The sequence below is a fragment of the Pongo pygmaeus genome, chromosome 19, assembly GCF_028885625.2.
Source record: "Pongo pygmaeus isolate AG05252 chromosome 19, NHGRI_mPonPyg2-v2.0_pri, whole genome shotgun sequence".
NCBI classification, from domain to species: Eukaryota; Metazoa; Chordata; class Mammalia; order Primates; family Hominidae; genus Pongo; species Pongo pygmaeus.
In genome coordinates this window covers 439,044-459,713 of record NC_072392.2, presented here as the reverse complement: position 1 = coordinate 459,713, position 20,670 = coordinate 439,044, and the positions used below count along the sequence as shown (strand labels likewise).

At 47.5% G+C, this 20,670-nt stretch overlaps 1 protein-coding gene and 1 pseudogene across 4 annotated transcripts in view; both read left to right on the top strand.

The window, feature by feature from the left end:
- The window catches only part of VPS53 (VPS53 subunit of GARP complex), a 182,179-nt gene that overhangs the window by 45,259 nt on the left and 116,250 nt on the right, over positions 1-20,670 (top strand). For 2 of the 4 annotated variants that reach the window (XM_063655697.1, XM_063655699.1), the window contains 3 exons: positions 7,633-7,719; positions 12,499-12,614; positions 16,327-16,446. In XM_063655697.1, coding sequence (XP_063511767.1) covers positions 7,633-7,719; positions 12,499-12,614; positions 16,327-16,446 — 323 coding nt within the window. The remainder of the gene's footprint in view (positions 1-7,632; positions 7,720-12,498; positions 12,615-16,326; positions 16,447-20,670) is intronic. The other 2 variants (XM_063655698.1, XM_063655700.1) reach the window with 1 other exon arrangement.
- LOC129018239 (small ribosomal subunit protein eS4, X isoform-like) lies at positions 10,670-11,781 on the top strand (annotated as a pseudogene).

Below are 20,670 nucleotides of genomic sequence, written 5' to 3'. Positions count from 1 at the left end.
AGGCTGTGTGTGTATAAAATTTGAGTCCTAAAAAGGGCCACGACAGTCGCTGCTTTATAACACCTTTAGATGTAGGCTGTAGCTCCAGTGCTCCATTCAGAAACGCTAGTGGGGTAGATTAAATGCAGACATTTTTGGGAGTGATTAGTTCTGTTTTTATTTCGCATAAGCTTGGAATGGAAAGTAGCCACCTTTTAATTTTTTTATTATTACTTTTTTTTATTTTTGATGGAGTCTCGCTCTGTCACCAGGCTGGAGTGTGATGGCACGATCTCAGCTCACTGCAACCTCCGACTCCCTGGTTCAAGTGATTCTCCTGCCTCAGCCTCCCAAGTAGCTGGGATTACAGGCACTCGCCACCACACCCAGCTAATTTTTGTATTTTTAGTAGAGATGGGGTTTCACCATGTTGGGCAGGATGGTCTTGATCTCTTGACCTCATGATCCACCTGCCTCAGCCTCCCAAAGTGCTGGGATTACAGGCACGAGCCATTGCACCTGGCCTACTTTTTTTTTTTTTTTTTTTTTTTTTTTGAGACAGAGTCTATTTCTGTCACCCAGGCTGGAGTGCAGTGGCGCAATCTTGGCTCACTGCAACCTCCACCTCCTGGGCTCACGTGATTCTCGTGCCTCAGCCTCCTGAGTAGCTGGAACTATAGGCATGTACTAGCACACACAGCTAATTTTTTTAGTATTTTTAGTAGAGATGGGGTTTTGCCATGTTGGTCAGACTGGTCTTGAACTCCTGGCCTCAAGTAGTCCACCCTCAGCCTCACAGCGTGCTGGGATTATAGGTGTGAGCTACTGCCCCCGCCGGCCAACCACGTTTTTATTTTAAAAAGTGTCTAGGGACAGTGCCAGAGTCATTCTTTCAGCACATTTCTGATTAGCCAGGTAGTGAAGGTATTTTTGTGTTTGTTAAAAAACCTTAACTTCTTGTAGGTCCTATGATTCTTCCAGTTGCAAAACAATCTTCTTTCTATATGACTCATGATCAGGGGTTAGATGTCAAATATTAGGGTATGTGTTGAGAATGGACTTGCCTGATAGTGCCAGTGCTTCAGAGGAGTTTTTAAACTCTGCAAAATGAATTATAGTAAATTTCCCCAACTTTAGTACCTTATTAAAACAAGCAAAAGTATTCCAGCCAGAAAAAAAGTCTGGTAGATAGTTTATCTATCTTGGAGACTGTGACATGTAAGATTGTGTGAGTCTTATTTGTTTGCTGGAAGAAAAAAGCAATACCTTCAGCAGAGACAGTTCTGGTAGGATGCCAGGTTTAATGTAAGAGAGAAAGGGATAGAAACCCTTTCTCTGAGATAGGATCATGCAGACTTCTTCATATGTGAGACCTAAGTGTACAACTTAGCCCCTTTTTTGCCTTTCTTAGCTGCATGTTGTATGTTTTAGGGTGTTTGGCTAGAACACAGTAGCTGTGATCCCATTAGCATGTCACCATAACATGACATGACCTGCAGTATCACAGAATTCCATGTGAGCTGTGTCCAAGAAGATTGGTCCTTTCTAGTGGTCAGTTGCCTACAGAGGCCTCTGTCGCACTTTTTACTCCACGATTCAACCTTTTTTAGAATTTACTCATCCCATGTAGCATCTTGGACATTAGACTCTGTATAAGCCAAATAGAGAATACTTACAGAAAGCACGAAGCTGTGATTTTGAACCACTGCTCATGGTTGGGCCTGAAGTTAGAGGAATGGTTATGAGCGCACTTATTCAGAGCGGTAGCCTCAGCACCAGCACTCTTACAGGTGCACCATGCTACTTTTAATCAGTGGGCGATATTTGTCAAGGTCCCACTGTGCTGTAGCCTTAGATGCTGTAGGTGAGGTGACCATGTGATTTATCACCAGAGTCACTTTGAGAAGGAGAGGGAGCTATTAATAATTATACTGAATCATAAATGCAACGTGTCCCCGGTAAACCAAATGGATGATTGGCTTAGCTATGGGCTCTATAGGAATGCTGTTCATATCCTTGGTCCCCATTCTAAAGGATACTTATAACCCTGCTAACGGGCTAATACTCATACACTAAACCAGTGGTCCCCAACCTTTTTGGCACCAGGGAGCAGTTTTTTGGAAGACAGTTTTTCCATGGACCAGGGAGGGGGACATGGTTTCAGGATGAAGCTGTTCTACCTCAGATAATCAGGCATTAGTTAGATTCTGTTAAGGAGCTTGCAACCTAGATCCCTCACATGTGCAGTTCACAGTAGGGTTCGCGCTCCTATGAGAATCTAATGCCGCTGCTGATCTGAGGAGGGGGAGCTCAGAAGGTCATGCTCACTCACTTGCCTGCCGCTCGCCTCCTGCTGTGCGGCCCAGTTCCTAACAGGCCACGAACTGGTACTGGCCCACGGCCCAGGGCTTGGGGTCCCCTGCACTAAACAATTCAAGAACATTGTGTTTAAAAAAGTCCTCTTCTGTAATTAACCCATTGCCCCCCCAAATAAATTTCTCTCCTGCTAAATCATTCCCAAGCAGACATATGCAAGTATTTCTCATCTTTAAAAATTACTCCCTTTACCCCATCTGTTGCCCTATTTTTCTTCCTTTCTCATAGCAAAAACTTCTTGAAAAAAAAGTGTCTATACGAGGGTCAGCAAGCTTTCTGTTAAGGGCTAGATAGTAAATATTTTAGCCTTTACTGACCATATGGTCTCTGTTGTAACTATTTATCTCTGCCATTGTGTGGCAAAAGTCCCCATAAACAATACTTAAACAAATGAGTTTGGTTGTGTTCCAAAAACACATTCTTTACAAAAACAGGTGGCAGACGTGGCAGACTGGCTTCAGCCCACAGGCCATCATTTGTGGCCTGCTCTGTGATCATCGTGTCATTGCTGTCCATCCCCTTGACTGCATTGAGACTGCTCTTGTCAGGGTCACCAACAACTTCCCTGTTGTCAAAATCAGTAGCAGCTGTCTTCATTTTTTTTTGTGAGATGGAGTCTCGCTCTGTTGCCCAGGCTGGAGTGCAATGGCACCATCTCAGCTCACTGCAGCTTCCGTTTCCTGGATTCAAGCAATTCTCCTGCCTCAGCCTCCTGGGTAGCTGGGATTACAGGTGCACACCACCACGCCTGGCTAATTTTTGTATTTTTAGTAGAGATGGGGTTTCACCGTGTTGGTCAGGCTGGTCACAAACTCTTGACCTCATGATCCACATGAGTTTTTTGTTGTTGTTGTTGTTGTTTTGAGATGGAGTTTTGTTCTTGTTGCCCAGGCTGGAGTGCAATGGCACGATCTCGGCTCACTGCAGCCTCTGCCTCCTGGGTTCACGCGATTATCCTGTCTCAGCCTCCCAAGTAGCTGGGATTACAGGCGCCCGCCACCACACCTGGCTAATTTTTGTATTTTGAGTAGAGACAGGGTTTCATCATATTGGTCAGACTGGTCTTGAACTCCCGACCTCAGGTGATCTGCCCGCCTTGGCCTCCCAAAGTGCTGGGATTATAGGCCTGAGCCACTGCGCCCGGCCGCTTATATGAGTGTTTAACAACAGAAGGCACAATCACTCTTTCCTCCTCCTTCAAACACTTCTGTTTGGCTTCTGTAACACCCATTGTACCTGATTTTTTCTCATGTCACTGGTGGTTTTTCTCGGCATCTCTGCTTTTTTTTATGTTAGACTTCTGAATATTGGCATGCCCAAGGATCAGCCCTGTGCCGTCTTCTCTTCTTTTGTCTATTCTCTCTTCCTAGGTGACTTCTTCTAATCTTACAGACTTACATATCATCTCTAAAGTAATGGCTTCTGAATTTAAATCCCAACCTATCACCTCTCTTCCAAGCTCCAGAATCTTATGTCCAACTTAATGTCTCTAGTTGATCTCAAATAAGCTATCTTTTTTTTGGTGGGGACAGATTTTTGCTCTTATTACCCAGGTTGGAGTGCGGTGGTGCTATCTCAGCTCACTGCAACCTCTGCCTCCTGGGTTTAAGTGATTCTCCTGCCTCAGCCTCCCGAGTAGCTGGGATTACAGGCACCCGCCACCACGCCCATCTAATTTTTGTATTTTTAGTAGAGACAGGGTTTCACCATGTTGGCCAGGCTGTCTTGAACTCCTGACCTCAGGTGATCCGCCCTCCTCGGCCTCCCAAAGTACTGGGATGACAGGTGTGAGCCACCGCGCCCAGCCTACTGTCTGTATTTCTACCAACACTCCGGTCACAACCACGAAGTAATTTCTAAGAAGTTCCAGACTTTCTGTACATTTCTGCTTTTCTTCTGAGCCCTTAGCAGAATCCCCCTTAGCACTCTGTTCACAGCAATACAGGCTTCTTCCAGCCTTCACTTCAAAACTGTTCCACATCTGTCCATCACCCAGTTCCAAAGCCATGTTTTCAGGTATTTGCTATAGCAATAGCCCACTTCTTGATACCAGTTTTCTTAGTCTGTTTTATGTTACTGTAACAGAATAGTACAGACTGAATCATTTATGAAGAAAAGAGATTTCTTTCTTATAATTCTGGAGGCTGGGAAGTCCAAGATCAAGGGGCCCACATCTGGCAAGGGCTTCTTACCGCATCATCCCGCGGCGAGGGCCTTCTCACCGTGTCGTCCCATGGCAGAGGTGGAAGGCAAGAAAGTGTGTACCTGCACGAGAAAGTGGCTGAACAGATCCTTTTATCAAGAACCCACTCCCGAGATAATGCCATTCATTCGTTTATGAGGGCAAACCCCTCATGACCTGGTCACCTCGTAAAGGCCCCAACACCATTGCATTGGGGATTATGTTTCCAACACATGAACTTTGGGGATGCATTCCAGCCGTATGCACCATTCCAGCCGTAGCACAGGCACCCTTAACGTATTGCAGATGGGACTCTTCACTTCCAGCCTCGCCACCACCACACACACCTGCCTGTCGAGCCCGTCCTCCTCCTGCATTCCTGGCTTTTCAAACCAAACCCGGGCGTCATCCTTGGTTCTTGCCTCTCCCTCATCACCCACACACAGTCCATCAGTGAGTCCTATGCATTGTACCTTCCTGGAAACCCTGAATCACTCGGCGTCTTCCTGTCAGCACCGGCTGCCTCGTCTAGGCCTCCACCGTCTCATGTGGACACTGCAGCAACTTCTCACAGGCCTTTCACTCCTGCTTTCCCTCCTGCCCCTGCACAGCCCCTTTGCCACATAGCAGCCAGGACAGTCTTTTATACAAGTAAGCCATACATCTGTCCCTTGTTTAAAACCCTTCATTGGCTTCTCATTTGCACTTAGACCAGAATCCTCATGCTTTGAGGCCCTCCGTGCTCTGGCTCCTGCCTACCTCTCCAGGTTATTTCTAGACACTTCCTGCTGCAATATTACACTACCACCTACTGTCTTTCTTTTTGGACCTCCAAAACACCGAGGTCTTTTCTCTATCAGGGTCTTTGCATTTGCTGTTCTCTCTGCTTAAAATCCTCTTACTTCAGGCCGGGCGCGGTGGCTCACACCTGTAATCCCAGCACTTTGGGAGGCCGAGGCGGGCAGATCACGAGGTCAGGAGATCGAGACCATCCTGGCTAACATGGTGAAACCCTGTCTCTACTAAAAATACAAAAAATTAGCCGGGTGTGGTAGCAGGTGCCTGTAGTCCCAGCTACTCGGGAGGCTGAGGCAGGAGAATTGCTTGAACCCAGGAGGCAGAGGTTGCAGTGAGCCGAGATTGTGCCACTGCACTCTAGCCTGGGCGACAGAGCGAGACTCCATCTCAAAAAAAAAAAATCCTCTTACTCCAAATCTACAAATTCTGACACCTCCTCATCCTGCAGGTCCCAATTCATGTGCCCTTTCTCAGGAGACCTTCCGTTACCACCATCTCCCTTATTCTCATCACTCTGCATAAGTCTTTCACCACACCTGTCACACTTAGGAATTATCTTGTTTCTTTATTTTGTTGTTTTTCCAGGATCTCCTCCCCCTTACTTACTTCTCAAAGTAAGTTCATTCCTTGAGGACAGAGAGAGAGACCATACTGCCTGGTTTACCATTGGATTCCCAATGCCTAGAATCATGCCTGGTATATGGGAGGCATTCAGTAAATACTCATTGAGTGATTGAAGGAGTGAATTAAGGAGATGCTGACTCGTGCCTAGTACTATAACTGCCTCAGGAATTCATAGTCTTTAGTCACGGACAGTCCAGTGCATATGGTCTATACACGTCCATGGCCTGCTGACACGCTCACAGACACATTAGCTGTAGGCAGTCTTTAGTCACGGATGGTCCAGTGCGTATGGTCTATACATGTCTGTGGGCTGCTGGCACTCACAGGAACTTTAGGTGTAGGTAGTCTTTAGTCATGGACGGTCCAGTGCATGTGGTCTCCACGTCTGTGGCCTGCTGACACTCACAGGCACTTTCTGGTCTCCACATCTCACAACTGCCCTCGTGTTGCTTGCCCTCCTGGCAGAAGCTGCAGCCGTGTTGTAATACTTTTATTATGCAGCATCCATCTTTGCGGGTTTTTATTTCAGCGGAAATACTGGGCTCACCATTAGCTTTTTGCTTGTTTTTTGAGACAAGGTCTCGCTCAGTCACCAGGCTGGAGTGCAGTAGCATGATCACAGTTCACTGCAGCCTTGACCTCCCAGGCTCAAGTAATCTTCTCACCTCAGCCTCCCGAGTAGCTAAGACTACCGGTGTGCGCCATCGTGCCTGGCTAACTTTTTTTTTTTGCAGAGACCGAGTCTCACCATGTTTCCCAGGCTAGTCTTGAACTCCTGGGCTTAAGTAATCCTCCTGCCTCAGCCTCTGAAGTGCTGGGATTACAGGTGTGAGCCACCGTTAACTTTCAGCGTTCCTTTCTTTCTTTCTTTCTTTTTTTTGAGACGGAGTCTCACTCTGTCGCCCAGGCTGGAGTGCAGTGGCGTGATCTCGGCTCACTGCAAGCTCTGCCTCCTGGGTTCAAGCAATTCTTCTGCCTCAGCCTCCCAAGTAGCTGGGACTACAGGTGCGTGCCACCATGCCCGGCTAATTTTTTGTATTTTTAGTAGAGACAGGGTTTCACCATGTTAGCCAGGATGGTCTCGATCTCCTGACCTTGTGATCCACCCGCCTCGGCCTCCCAAAGTGCTGGGATTACAGGCGTGAGCCACTGCGCCCGGCCCAGTGTTCCTTTCTAAGCGCATTTCATTGGTTTTCAAATGGCTTACTATGAAAGTCTTTAAGATTTATTACAGTTCTGGAGTCCCCATTCATGGTTCAGGTTTTTTTGAATGCACAAGCTGGAACTTCCAAGTCCAGAGCTTTCCCTCGCCCCAATTTAGAGCTACCCCTGTCCCTCTGTGTGAGGCTTTGCATACACCCACACACAGAGATCTACTTGTCCTATTTGCTGTTATCAATAACATGTACAGTAATGACTGAGATAGAGGGGAATCATTTAGTTTTAAGTTGCAACTTTGTGAGGAACATTGGTAAGAGTCCCGAGTGTTTGCCTGTTTGCAGATACTGGACTCTATAGGTCTCTACTATTTTGGTCCATAAAAATTGTTGGCGTAAGTACAATGAATCAGGAGAGCTTCATGGAAATTTCTTTTGTGCCTAGCATTGATTACAGTTAGTGACTGGTGCTGTCTCGAGCCGCTTTTTGTTTTTCATGTATTTCTCTTACTCTAGGCGCTTGAAGAGGCTCAGAAAGCTATCCAACAACTCTTTGGCAAAATCAAAGATATCAAAGACAAAGCTGAAAAATCAGAGCAAATGGTGAGTTCTGGTTTCTTCCTAACCTTTTGCACCAAAAGAGGAAGTGAGCTTCTCATCTAGGCATTCTAATAATGAGCTTTTTCTAATAATGACACCTCCTGCCAACCACATGAATGCGTTCAGATCAATTCAAGGGGAGCTGCTGGTCAGCAGTGACTCACCATCTCTGCTGCCCTGTGTTTGCAGCCCTGGTTTTAAATAGGCAACTTTTGTTGTTGTTGTTGTTTTTTGGGTTTTTTTTTTTTTTTTTTTTTTTGAGATGGGGTCTTGCTCTGTCGCCAGGCTGGAGTGCAGTGGTGCGATCTTGGCTCGCTGCAACCTCCGCCTCCCGGGTTCGAGCGATTCCCCTGCCTCAGCCACCGAAGTAGCTGGGATTACAGGCGCCTGCCACCACGCCTGGCTAATTGTTTGTATTTTTAGTAGAGAAAGGGTTTCACCATGTTGGCCAGGATGGTCTCGATCTCCTGACCTCATGATCCACCTGCCTCAGCCTCCCACAGTGCTGGGATTACAGGTGTGAGCCACTGCATCCAACTGCAACTTTTTTTTTTCTCCTTTCTGAAAATAGTTTCCTAGTCATTTTGGATTTTCCTTTCTCTAACATGTCTTGGTATTGGTATCATGCATTTCTCCATCGAGATGGACGGTATGTAGCTCGATGCACACTGAGAATGGTCCTGGAGCCGGATGGAGGGAGGGATGGAGGGAGGAGGGATGTCCCCACCCGTGATCCGTGTGTGTGGTTTTGGTTGAGTTCTCCCTTGATGCATTGGCGTCCCCCGGTGATGTGCTCAGAAGCTTGCCCTGAAGACCAAGAATCCAGCATTCACCTTCCCCTCCTCCATGGGAAGCGCTGGGAAGTGCTGGATCCTGGGTTCACATTCAGACTCAATAATGTCCTGTCTCTCAATTGTCTCAGAATTCCAGTTTCTTCCAGCCATAAAATAAGAATAATGGCATTTGCCTCACAGGGTTGTTGTGAGAATTAAACATATGAAGAGCACTGAGCATAGTCCTGGGGACGTGGATTTCTGTGGTCCTTCCCCAAGGATGCACCACACCCAGCAGCACCCAGGGGCCCTCGTCCTTCCCCAAGGATGCACCACACTCAGCAGCACCCAGGGGCCCTCAAAGCGTGATGATCAGCGAGAGTATCCGATGCTGCTTTTGCTAGAGTTGATTACATTTGTTGATATCCTTATGATGCTAATCTGTGTTCTAGAGTATGCTTCCTCTTCCAACCGAGGGGGTTTGCAGTGACAGTTTACTCCCAAGTTATGAGATGTCTTATTTTAAAGCAGTTTGCATTCCTGGACAGTGTTGTGCTGAAGGGAGGAAGAGGTGGGAGTGAGGGGAGAAGTGATCTTTGTTGAGCTCTTTCAGTGCCAGCAGTGTGCTGGCTCCTTTGTATCAGCACTCTAATTTAGCCCTCACCACAACCTTGTGAACTAGGCTTTATGTTCATTATTATCTTTGTGATTACCCATCTTATAGATGAGAAAACTGAGACTCAGTGAGGCTGAGAAAGTTGTTCTAGGGTGCAGTGTTGGTGAGTGGTAGAGCTGGGGTTCAGCCCTAGATCTGTCTGACTCTCCAACCTCCCGTTTCATGCTCTGCCCATTTTCGCTGCCCATGGGCAGCAGTTGAGGCGAATCCACCATGGGCATTCTGTTGCGCAGCTGGTCTCGTGGAGGTTTGACCTGAGCACCCTTGGCGTGCCCTGCCATTCACGGCTTTGTTTAGGGAAAAATCAGCGGTTCAGTTTGTCTAGAGAAACACAGGCTGTGGGATGGGGAGTGATGGGAGATCCTGGGAATAAAGAGACCAGTCAGCTGCAGTGCAGAGCAGTGAGGCCCTGAACAAGGAATAGAGAGAAGGGATAGATTCTTGAGATGAAGCAGAGGGAGAATATTTAGGACTTAATGACTTAATGATGCAGGGACCAGGAAGAGTCACAGATGACTGTGACTTTGAACACAGTGGTTAAAGATCCCTGATGCGGCCGGGCGCGGTGGCTCATGCCTGTAATCCCAGCACTTTGGGAGGCCAAGGAGGGGGGATCACTTGAGGCCAGGAGTTCAAGACCAGCCTGGCCAACATGGCGAAACTCTGTCTCTACTAAAAATACAAAAATTAACCAGGCGTCGTGGTGCACAACTGTAATCCCAGGTACTCTGGAGGCTGAGGCAGAGAATTGCTTGCCTGGGAGGTGGAGGCTGCAGTGAGCCAAGATCGCACCACTGCACTCCAGCCTGGGCAAGAGAGCGAGACTCCACTTCCAATAAAAAATAAATAAATAAATAAAAATAAAAAATAAAGACCCACTATGTTAGACTGAAGCGAAAAACCCTGGAAGACATACAGAGATTTTTTTGTAGGAAAAAGGATGCCGATTTCAGAGTTGCAAGTGGGTGATCAGGTTACAGGGCCAATCTTCAGCCTTCTGTATCTAGCTTATACCACTCCTGATTTATTTATTATTATTATTCTTATTTTTGCCCCAAATTTAAGTATTTGGTAAAGTGGTGGTGGTCTTAAACTTTTTTTTTTTTTAATTCAGTGGAAACAGAGATTGTTTGGGGGTTATAGAAGGAAGGAAGGCTTGATGGGGAAGTCCCCGTGAAAGAGGCTTTTTATAGCTAAGATCCAGGTGAGGCTTGCAGGATCGTTGAGTGTGGAATTGAGCTGTGCAGGTCATAACCTGTATGAGTTCACCTAGGGTGATCAGACCCTGAAAGAGCAGGGCACACGAACTCCCTGCCAAGTTTCTTATTTTAGTGGGATGTATCTATCCACGAACTCCCGGCTGAGTTTCTCACTTTAATGGGATGTATCTATCCATGAACTCCCTGCCGAGTTTCTTATTTTAGTGGGATGTATCTATCCACGAACTCCCTGCCGAGTTTCTTATTTTAGTGGGATGTATCTATCCACGAACTGACGGCTGAGTTTCTCACTTTAGTGGGATGTATCTACCCATGAACTCACGGCTGAGTTTCTCACTTCAGTGGGATGTATCTATCCAGTGACTACAGTGTTTGTACTTTGTATCCAGGGCACTCCCTTCCTTCCAGGTGTCACAGAACCTGGGCAACCAAATTGCTATTAAGAAACTTTCGCTATGTGCACCGGAAGACGGAGGTCCTCTTTTCCTTGCCTAACGCAGCCATGGCTTGTGGTGCCAAGAAGCATCTGAAGCGGGTGGCAGCTCCAAAGCATTGGATGCTGGATAAATTGACCGGTGTGTTAGCTCCTCGTCCGTCCACCAGTCCCTACAAGTTGAGAGAGTGTCTCCCCCTCATCATTTTCCCAAGGAACAGACTTAAGATTTGCATGCAGCGGTTCATTAAGATCGATGGCACGGTCCGAACTGATATAACATACCCTGCTGGGTTCATGGGTGTCATCAGCATTGACAAGACAGGAGAGAATTTCCATCTGATCTGTGACACCAAGGGCCGCTTTGCTGTACATCGTATTACACCTGAGGAGGCCAAGTACAAGTTGTGCAAAGTGAGAAAAATCTTTGTGGGCACAAAAGGAATCCCTCATCTGGTGACTCATGATGCTCGCACCATCTGCTACCCTGACCCCTCATCAAGGTGAATGACACCATTCAGATTGATTTGGAGACTGGCAAAATGACCGATTTCATCACGTTCGACACTGGCAAGCTGTATATGGTGACTGGAGGCGCTCACCTGGGAAGAGTTGGTGTGATCCCCAACAGAGAGAGGCACCCGGGATCTTTTGACGTGGTTCATGTGAAACACACCAGTGGCAACAGCTTTGATACTTGATTTTCCAACATTTTCACTATTGGCAAGGGCAACAAACGATGGATTTCTCTTCCCCGAGGAAAGGGTATCCGCCTCACCATTGCCAAAGAGAGAGATAAGAGACTGGCGGCCAAACAGAGCAGCGGGTGAAATGGTCCGTGGGTGACATGTTAGATCTTTGTATGTAATTAAAAATAATGTGGCATGATAAAAAACACACACACAAAAAAACAAAAAACAAAATCAAAATTTCTTAGTCAGCATGGGTCAAGAAACACAGTGGATGATTTCACCTGGGTGTTAGTAAAGTTGGGGAATTTTTCCAACTTCTCTATTGAATATGCTTTTCTGGTGACTGAAATATACTTGCATTCCCAGAGACAGCTTCTCTTCTCTTGGACCTGCTGAAACAACACTGTCAGGCTCCTACTCCCCAAATTGCCTTCTCACTCCCTGAAGACTGCTCCTGCCCTCCTAGTAACTTACATGTTAAGCGTATGTTACAGGGCTTATATTTCAGTCTTCTTGAGATTTGAAAGTCTTTTCTTTGCTGGAAGCTCAGGCCCTCATTCCATTAGTAAAGACCGTCTGAGTACCATGTACTGACTGATAGGAGTTTTGTACGGCCCAGCGGCTTCAGCACCAGAAGGCACACTTTCCTCACCTTGTTCAGGAGGAAAGGTGCTGTGCTTGCGTTCCTCTGTCCTGTGTGCTCAATACTGAATTGCTGTTTGGATCATTTCATTTGGGGTGAAAAATAAAGTTCATTTCATGCCCACAACTGAAGGTTTTATAACCCTGAGTAAAGTCCAAAGAGATGCCACATTAAATTTTAAATGCCTGGTTGGAAATTATTTTTATTTTGTATTGTGAGAATGTTTGCTAACCTGAGATTTTTCGCTGCTTCATCTGCATTCATTTCTTACGGAGCTACTTGCAGAAGCGTTTTACATCTTTCTTAACCGTCTTCCTTTCTTTCTTGTGGTTTTTCAACGTTTAGGTGAAAGAAATCACCCGTGATATTAAGCAATTAGATCACGCCAAACGCCACCTGACCACCTCCATCACCACACTGAACCACCTGCACATGCTGGCCGGAGGCGTCGACTCCCTCGAGTAAGCAATGCCAACTTTCTCTTCTGGGGCCATGGGAAATGTATCACATAGAGAAAATGGGGTCGTTGGCCTATTTACTTCTCAGCCAGGAAAGTCTCACCATCCTGCCTCACTTTCTGCAAATTGGCTTCAAGTGTTCACTCACCATTTTTGCTTTGTGCCCTCTGGTGTTCAGAACCTAACAAACACTGGCAGCTAGTCAGAAGGGGACCCCAGAGGCCTTTCAGAACGACTCCAAGAATATGGCCCATCTTCAGGCTGTGGTTCTGTACCAACAAGGCAGACAGAGTGACACAGGCCCATATTGACTCCAGGCAGGCGGAGTGACGCGGGCCCATATTCACTCCAGGCAGGCGGAGTGACACAGGCCCATATTGACTCCAGGCAGACAGAGTGACACGGGCCCATATTCACTCCAGGCAGACAGAGTGACACAGGCCCATATTGACTCCAGGCAGACAGAGTGACACGGGCCTATATTCACTCCAGGCAGACAGAGTGACACGGGCCCATATTCACTCCAGGCAGACAGAGTGACACGGGCCCATATTCACTCCAGGCAGACAGAGTGACACGGGCCCATATTCACTCCAGGCAGACAGAGTGACACGGGCCCATATTCACTCCAGGCAGACAGAGTGACACGGGCCCATATTCACTCCAGGCAGACGGAGTGACGCGGGCCCATATTCGCTCCCGGCAGACAGAGTGACGCGGGCCCATATTCACTCCAGGCAGACAGAGTGACACGGGCCCATATTCACTCCAGGCAGACAGAGTGACGCGGGCCCATATTCACTCCCGGCAGACAGAGTGACGCGGGCCCATATTCACTCCAGGCAGACAGAGTGACGCGGGCCCATATTCACTCCCGGCAGACGGAGTGACGCGGGCCCATCTGCACTCCAGGCAGACGGAGTGACACGGGCCCATATTCGCTCCATGCAGGCAGAGTGACGCGGGCCCATATTCACTCCCGGCAGACAGAGTGACGCGGGCCCATCTGCACTCCAGGCAGACGGAGTGACACGGGCCCATATTCACTCCAGGCAGACAGAGTGACGCGGGCCCATATTCACTCCAGGCAGACAGAGTGACGCGGGCCCATATTCACTCCAGGCAGACGGAGTGACACGGGCCCATATTCACTCCAGGCAGACAGAGTGACGCGGGCCCATATTCACTCCCGGCAGACAGAGTGACGCGGGCCCATCTGCACTCCCTGCTGCTTCTGCCTCGGCAGGTTTCCTGCTTGTATTGGGCTGAGTTGTGCTGTCATGGAAGAGACCCTATGAGACAGAACTCAATCATTCAAACCACTTTTTTTTTTTCAATCTACTTTTTATAAAGTAGCTTTCCGTTTGGCTTGTAGAGGGAATGATACATCAGAACATTAGAAATAGAGAAGGAAGAGCTGGTGATTTACTACAAAGGAGCAATCTAAAGCCTCCTTTACTAGCAAGATTCTGACACTCCAGCTCACCTCTGTGGCCTGTCTCAGGCTGGGGACTCCCCCTGCTCCAGCCTCAGTGTGATTCCGTGTGTGGACAGGGAAAGCGCATCTTCATAGAAACTGAGATGCAGCATTCGAAGTCCTGGGTGGGGGAAGTGGGAGAGTGCCTTGAGGGAAAGAGGAGGAGGGGTGGGCCCCTTCCTGACCTCTCTAGGTATTGGATGAGCTCCAGGGACCCCGGTCCACTCTCCTGTGAGCAGTGAGAGCAGCGGCCACAGGGATACCGGAGGGCGGTCGCATTTGTTCCTTCCTCGGGTGGTTGGTGTCCACCAAACCATCAGACCAGGCAGTGGTAAGAGTAGGCGGTGGTAAGACCAGGCGGTGGTAAGACCCAGACAGTGGTAGCAATGGAACACCTTGGCTTGAACTTGATCCTGTGTTTTTCTTTTTTTTTTTTTTTTTTGAGACGGAGTCTGGCTCTGTTGCCCCGGCTGGAGTGCAGTGGCACGATCTGGGCTCACTGCAAGATCCGCCTCCCGGGTTCACGCCATTCTCCTGCCTCAGCCTCCTGAGTAGCTGGGACTACAGGCGCCCGCCACTATGCCCGGCTAATTTTTGTATTTTTAGTAGAGACGGGGTTTCACCGTGTTAGCCAGGATGGTCTCGATCTCCTGACCTCATGATCCGCCCGCCTCGGCCTCCCAAAGTGCTGGGATTACAGACATGAGCCACCGCGCCTGGCCAATCCTGTCTTTTTCAGTGCCTCTTACGGAAAATCATAAATTACAAATTTAATGAAATAGCCCAATCCTAATGAAAAATTTAGATCTAATAGTTTATATTTCCTCCCTGTGTGTAACTTGATTTTATCAGCATCCTTTTATTTAAGCATCATTAACCTTAGCAGTAGGGAAAGTAGAGGTCTGTGGCACAGGTGCCTTAGAACCTACAGATTTCAGTTAATAGGTAAAGCGCTGCTCTTTGTATATTTTTGTTTTTGTTTTTGTTTTTGAGACGGAGTCTCCCACTGTCGCCCAGGTTGGAGTGCAGTGGCGCGATCTCGGCTCACTGAAACCTCTGCCTCCCAGGTTCAAGCGAGTCTCTTGCCTCAGCATCCCAAGTAGCTGGGATTACAGGCGCCTGCCACCACGCCCAGCTAATTTTTTGTATTTTAGTAGAGGCGGTGTTTCACCATGTTGGCCAGGATGGTCTCGATCTCGTGACCTCATGATCTGCCTGCCTCGGCCTCCCACAGTGTGGAGATGACAGGTGTGAGCCACCTCGGCGTCCCACAGTGCGGGGATGACAGGTGTGAGCCACCTCGGCCTCCCACAGTGTGGGGATGACAGGCTGAGCCACCTCGGCCTCCCACAGTGCGGGGATGACAGGTGTGAGTCACTCGGCCTCCCACAGTGCGGGGATGACAGGTGTGAGCCACCTCGGCCTCCCACAGTGCGGGGATGACAGGTGTGAGTCACTCGGCCTCCCACAGTGCGGGGATGACAGGTGTGAACCACTCGGCCTCCCACAGTGTGGGGATGACAGGCTGAGCCACCTCGGCCTCCCACAGTGCGGGGATGACAGGTGTGAGTCACTCGGCCTCCCACAGTGCGGGGATGACAGGTGTGAGCCACCTCGGCCTCCCACAGTGCGGGGATGACAGGTGTGAGTCACTCGGCCTCCCACAGTGCGGGGATGACAGGCTGAGCCACCTCGGCCCCCCACAGTGCGGGGATGACAGGCTGAGCCACCTCGGCCCCCCACAGTGCGGGGATGACAGGCTGAGCCACCGCGCCCGGCTGCGCCCTTTGTGTTTGGTTTGCTCATAGGCTGTAATCCTCAGATAGTAACATCCCTACCCCTGTTCTCTGTCCCAAGCTTGCTAATCCCATAATATCCAACCCAAATTCTAAATTCATCGTCTTCCCAGATTCCCCTCCCCACACCGAATGAGAATTCATCACCCACACATTCTTCCCGCCGTAGCACATAACTTCTGTTTAGAACATAGTTCATCCTTTTTGATACTAGTTAGATGTGTACTTGACTCTCTCCCTTACTATATGATGTCACCTTGAGGATTTGGACCAGATCCTGTTTTTTCCTCCCACAATGCACAGCAGCTTATATACTCAGCGCTCAGTGAACGTTGATTCAGCTGAGTTGATCTCTGTTTGAGAGCTAGCGTAGGTTGTTCTGTGTCTGTATCTTGTGTCCTTAGTGTTTTTCTAGACTTTTAAACTTACTCTTTCCTTGCAGAGCCATGACCAGGCGAAGACAATACGGAGAAGTTGCTAATCTCCTTCAGGGTGTGATGAATGTCCTGGAGCACTTCCACAAGTATATGGGGATTCCGCAGATCCGGCAGCTTTCCGAAAGGTAAACTGTCACTGGAGGGAAAGTATATGGGGATTCCGCAGATCCGGCAGCTTTCCGAAAGGTAAACTGTCACCGGAAGGAAAGTATATGGGGATTCCGCAGATCCGGCAGCTTTCCGAAAGGTAAACTGTCACCGGAGGGAAAGTATATGGGGATTCCGCAGATCCGGCAGCTTTCCGAAAGGTAAACTGTCACCGGAAGGAAAGTATATGGGGATTCCGCAGATCCGGCAGCTTTCCGAAAGGTAAACTGTCACCGGAAGGAAAGTATATGGGGATTCCGCAGATCCGGCAGCTTTCCGAAAGGTAAACTGTCACTGGAGGGAAAGTATATGGGGATTCCGCAGATCCGGCAGCTTTCCGAAAGGTAAACTGTCACCGGAAGGAAAGTATATGGGGATTCCGCAGATCCGGCAGCTTTCCGAAAGGTAAACTGTCACTGGAGGGAAAGTATATGGGGATTCCGCAGATCCGGCAGCTTTCCGAAAGGTAAACTGTCACCGGAAGGAAAGTATATGGGGATTCCGCAGATCCGGCAGCTTTCCGAAAGGTAAACTGTCACTGGAGGGAAAGTATATGGGGATTCCGCAGATCCGGCAGCTTTCCGAAAGGTAAACTGTCACTGGAGGGAAAGTATATGGGGATTCCGCAGATCCGGCAGCTAAACTTTCTGAAAGGCAGACCGTCACCGGATTAAGTGATCTTGCTTTCGGAAAAGGACCTGGTGCTAGGAAGTGCTTAAGCACTTAGCTCAGCGTGTTCACTGCAGAATCTTAGTGTGTGAAGGAACCTCAGATGCCACCTGATCTAACTTTGTCTGGTGCAGACGTCCCCCCACTTTACCCCACACCATGTCTTCCAAAGCTGCCTATGGTAGATAGTTGCAGTTGTATATATGGACAACTCTCAGTTGTCCCCATTTGTGAGAGAATCTGTTCTAGGTATCTATTTCTTTGTAACAAACCAGCACAAAACTTAGTAGCTTAAAACAATAATTGTTTTGCACGTATAATTTGGCCTGGCTCGGGGACCAGCTCATCCCTGCTCCGTGCAGCATTAGCCGAGGCAGCTCAAGAGGGGACTGGAGAATGCATTGGCTCACTCTCAGGGCTGGCACCTTGGTGCTTGCTGTCAGCCGGGAGCTCGGCCAGGCCGTTGCTGGGATTCTTTGTTGTCTTCCATGGGCTGCTTGGACTTCCTCACGGTAAGGTGGCTGGTTCCAAGAATGAGCGTCCCGAGAGAACCAAGCCTTGGAAATTTCATAGCATCACCTCCGCCATAGTCACAAGGCTGCTGTGATTCAAGAGGAAGGAACAGTCTTCTCCCACCCGCTAACGGGAGGAATGTCAAAGGCACATTGTTACAAAAAGCACGTGGGATGGGCGGTCTTTAGAAAATACGGTGAACCACGGCCGGGCATGGTGGCTCACACCTGTAATCCCGGCACTTTGGGAGGCCGAGGTGGGTGGATCACCTGAGGTCAGGAGTTCAAGAATAGCCTGGCCAACATGGCGAAACCCTGTCTCTACTAAAAATACAAAAATTATCTGGACATGGTGGCGGGCGCCTGTAATCCCAGCTACTTGGGAGGCTGAGGCAGGAGAGTCACTTGAACCCGGGAGGCGGAGGTTGCAGTGAGCTGAGATCGTGCCATTGCACTCCAGCCTGGGCGACAGAGCGAGACTCAAAAAAAAAAAAAAAAAATACAGTGAGCCACTAAAACTTTAGATAAGATAAAAAGATGACTTTCCCCCCAACCTTATTCTTTCCTTCTTATTGCTGTTGAGCTTTAATCCCAGATTCAGATCCAGTGGAAAGGAAAGTAGTTTCTCAGAGCGAAGGAAGATGATGAGGAGGAGTTGATGCAGTGCCTTTCTGTTAGAAGGAGGCGCAGGAAGAACACTGAGAAGGCAGAGACCGTCACAATTGACAAATCTAAACTTCCTGGCAGCAAAGAAGAAATGAAGGCGTTGCCACCGAGCAGCAGCTGTGTTTCTGATTCTGCCCGAAGGCTACAGGCTCCTTTGTTTTCCTTAAGTTTCCTTATTTGTAATTATATAAGAAATACACACGTACTTTAAAAAATAGAAACAGGGTCTCACTCTGTCACCCAGGGTGGAGTGTAGTGGCACAATTACTGCTCACTGCAGCTTGGAACTCCTGGGCTCGACTGATCCTCCCACCACAGTTTCCCAAGTAGCTGGGACTACAAGCACGCAGCACCTCACCCAACTAACGTTGTTACTTTTTTGTAGAGACAGGGTCTCACTCTGTGGCCCAGGGCTGGTCTTGGGCTCCCAGTGCACCGGGGTTACAGGCGTGAGCCACTGCACCTGGCTCTACATTTTCTCTTGTTTAAAAAGGTCAAATATGTATACAGATGAAACTTAAGTTCCCTTTACCTAGACTTCAGAATCCCATTGTTGTCCTCAGAGGTGGTAACTGTTTATCAGTTTAATGGCTATCGCTGCGGATTTGTGTGTGTGTATTTACATAAATCTATAGTTTCAATGGCTATCGCTCCGGATTTGTGTGTGTATTTACATAAATCTGTAGTTTCAGTGGCTATCGCTGCGGATTTGTGTGTGTGTATTTATATAAATCTATAGTTTCAATGGCTATCTCTGCGGATTTGTGTGTGTATTTATATAAATCTATAGTTTCGATGGCTATCGCTCTGGATTTGTGTGTGTATTTACATAAATCTATAGTTTCAATGGCTATCGCTCCGGATTTGTGTGTGTGTATTTACATAAATCTATAGTTTCAATGGCTATCGCTCTGGATTTGTGTGTGTGTATTTACATAAATCTATAGTTTCGATGGCTATCGCTCTGGATTTGTGTGTATATTTACATAAATCTATAGTTTCAGTGGCTATCGCTCTGGATTTGTGTGTGTATTTACATAAATCTATAGTTTCAATGGCTATCGCTCCGGATTTGTGTGTGTATTTACATAAATCTATAGTTTTAATGGCTATCGCTCTGGATTTTTGTGTGTATTTACATAAATCTGTAGTTTCAGTTAATGGTTTTGTTTTTGCTTTGTTTTGTTTTAACTAAATGGTTTCATACCTCACACTTTATTCTAAAAACTGCTTTTTGTTTTCAACCATATGTATTTTCGATTTTTTTTTCTTATCAGTATGTATAGACCTGCTTCATTCTCTGGAATTGATGCACAGAACCCCATAGCGTAACACACCACAGATTATTTCACCATTTTGGTAGCACTAGGTCGTTGTTTCTAATTTTTAAAATGTGCCCCCTTTTGCACATATGCAAGTATTTCTCTGGGACAGATTCTGGGTTATAGGTTTGTATACATTTAAAATTTTAGTAACTACTGCCCATTTGCCCTCCAGCAAAGCTTTATATACTTGTAGTACGATCTGTACAGTATGAGAGCACCCTTACCCTCAGCAACACTTGATATTGTTGTTTTTCATTTTTATCTATCTCATGGTTGAAAACGGTATCCAGTTCCTTTAATTTTCATTTCCCTTGTAGCTAGTAAAATTAGTGTTTTGTTTTGTTTTTTTGAGACAGAGTCTTGCTGTGTTGCCCAGGCTGGAGTGCAGTGGCCATAGCTCACTGCAACCTGGAACTCCTGGGCTCAAGCCATCCTCCTGCCTCCACCTCCAGAGTAGCCAGGAATACAGGCAAATATCACCATGCCTGCCTGATTTTTAACATTTTTCTGTAGAGGTGGGATCTTCTTATGTTGCCCAGGTTGGTCTTCAACTCCTGGGCCCAAGTGTTCCTCCTGCCTCATCCTCCCAAAGTGCTGGGATTACAGGCGTGAGCCACTGTACCTAGCCCCGGTTGTATTCTTCATCTAAACACTCACGAGTTTCTCATACTCTAAGAAATTATTCTCCTTTATTCCTTTCTTTGAGTAGTCTCTACAACTTGGTCTCTGCATTCTCTCCTTGTGGAATTCTTGTTACGTGAACGTTGGATCTTCTAGATCTGCTGCCATGTCTCTTAATTTTCCTTTCATGCTTTCCGTCTCTTTGTCCTTTTGAACTGCTTTCTGAAAGAATTCCTCAACCCAGTCTTCCTATTTTAATTTATTCTTCACTTGCATCCATTCTGCTATTTGGCCCAGCTGTTGAATTTTTATTTTAACAATCCAGCTATTTAATTTCCAGCATATCTAGCTGATTCTTTTCTCACGGGCATAATATTCTCGTGTCTCTCCTACAGAATAGAAATTATGT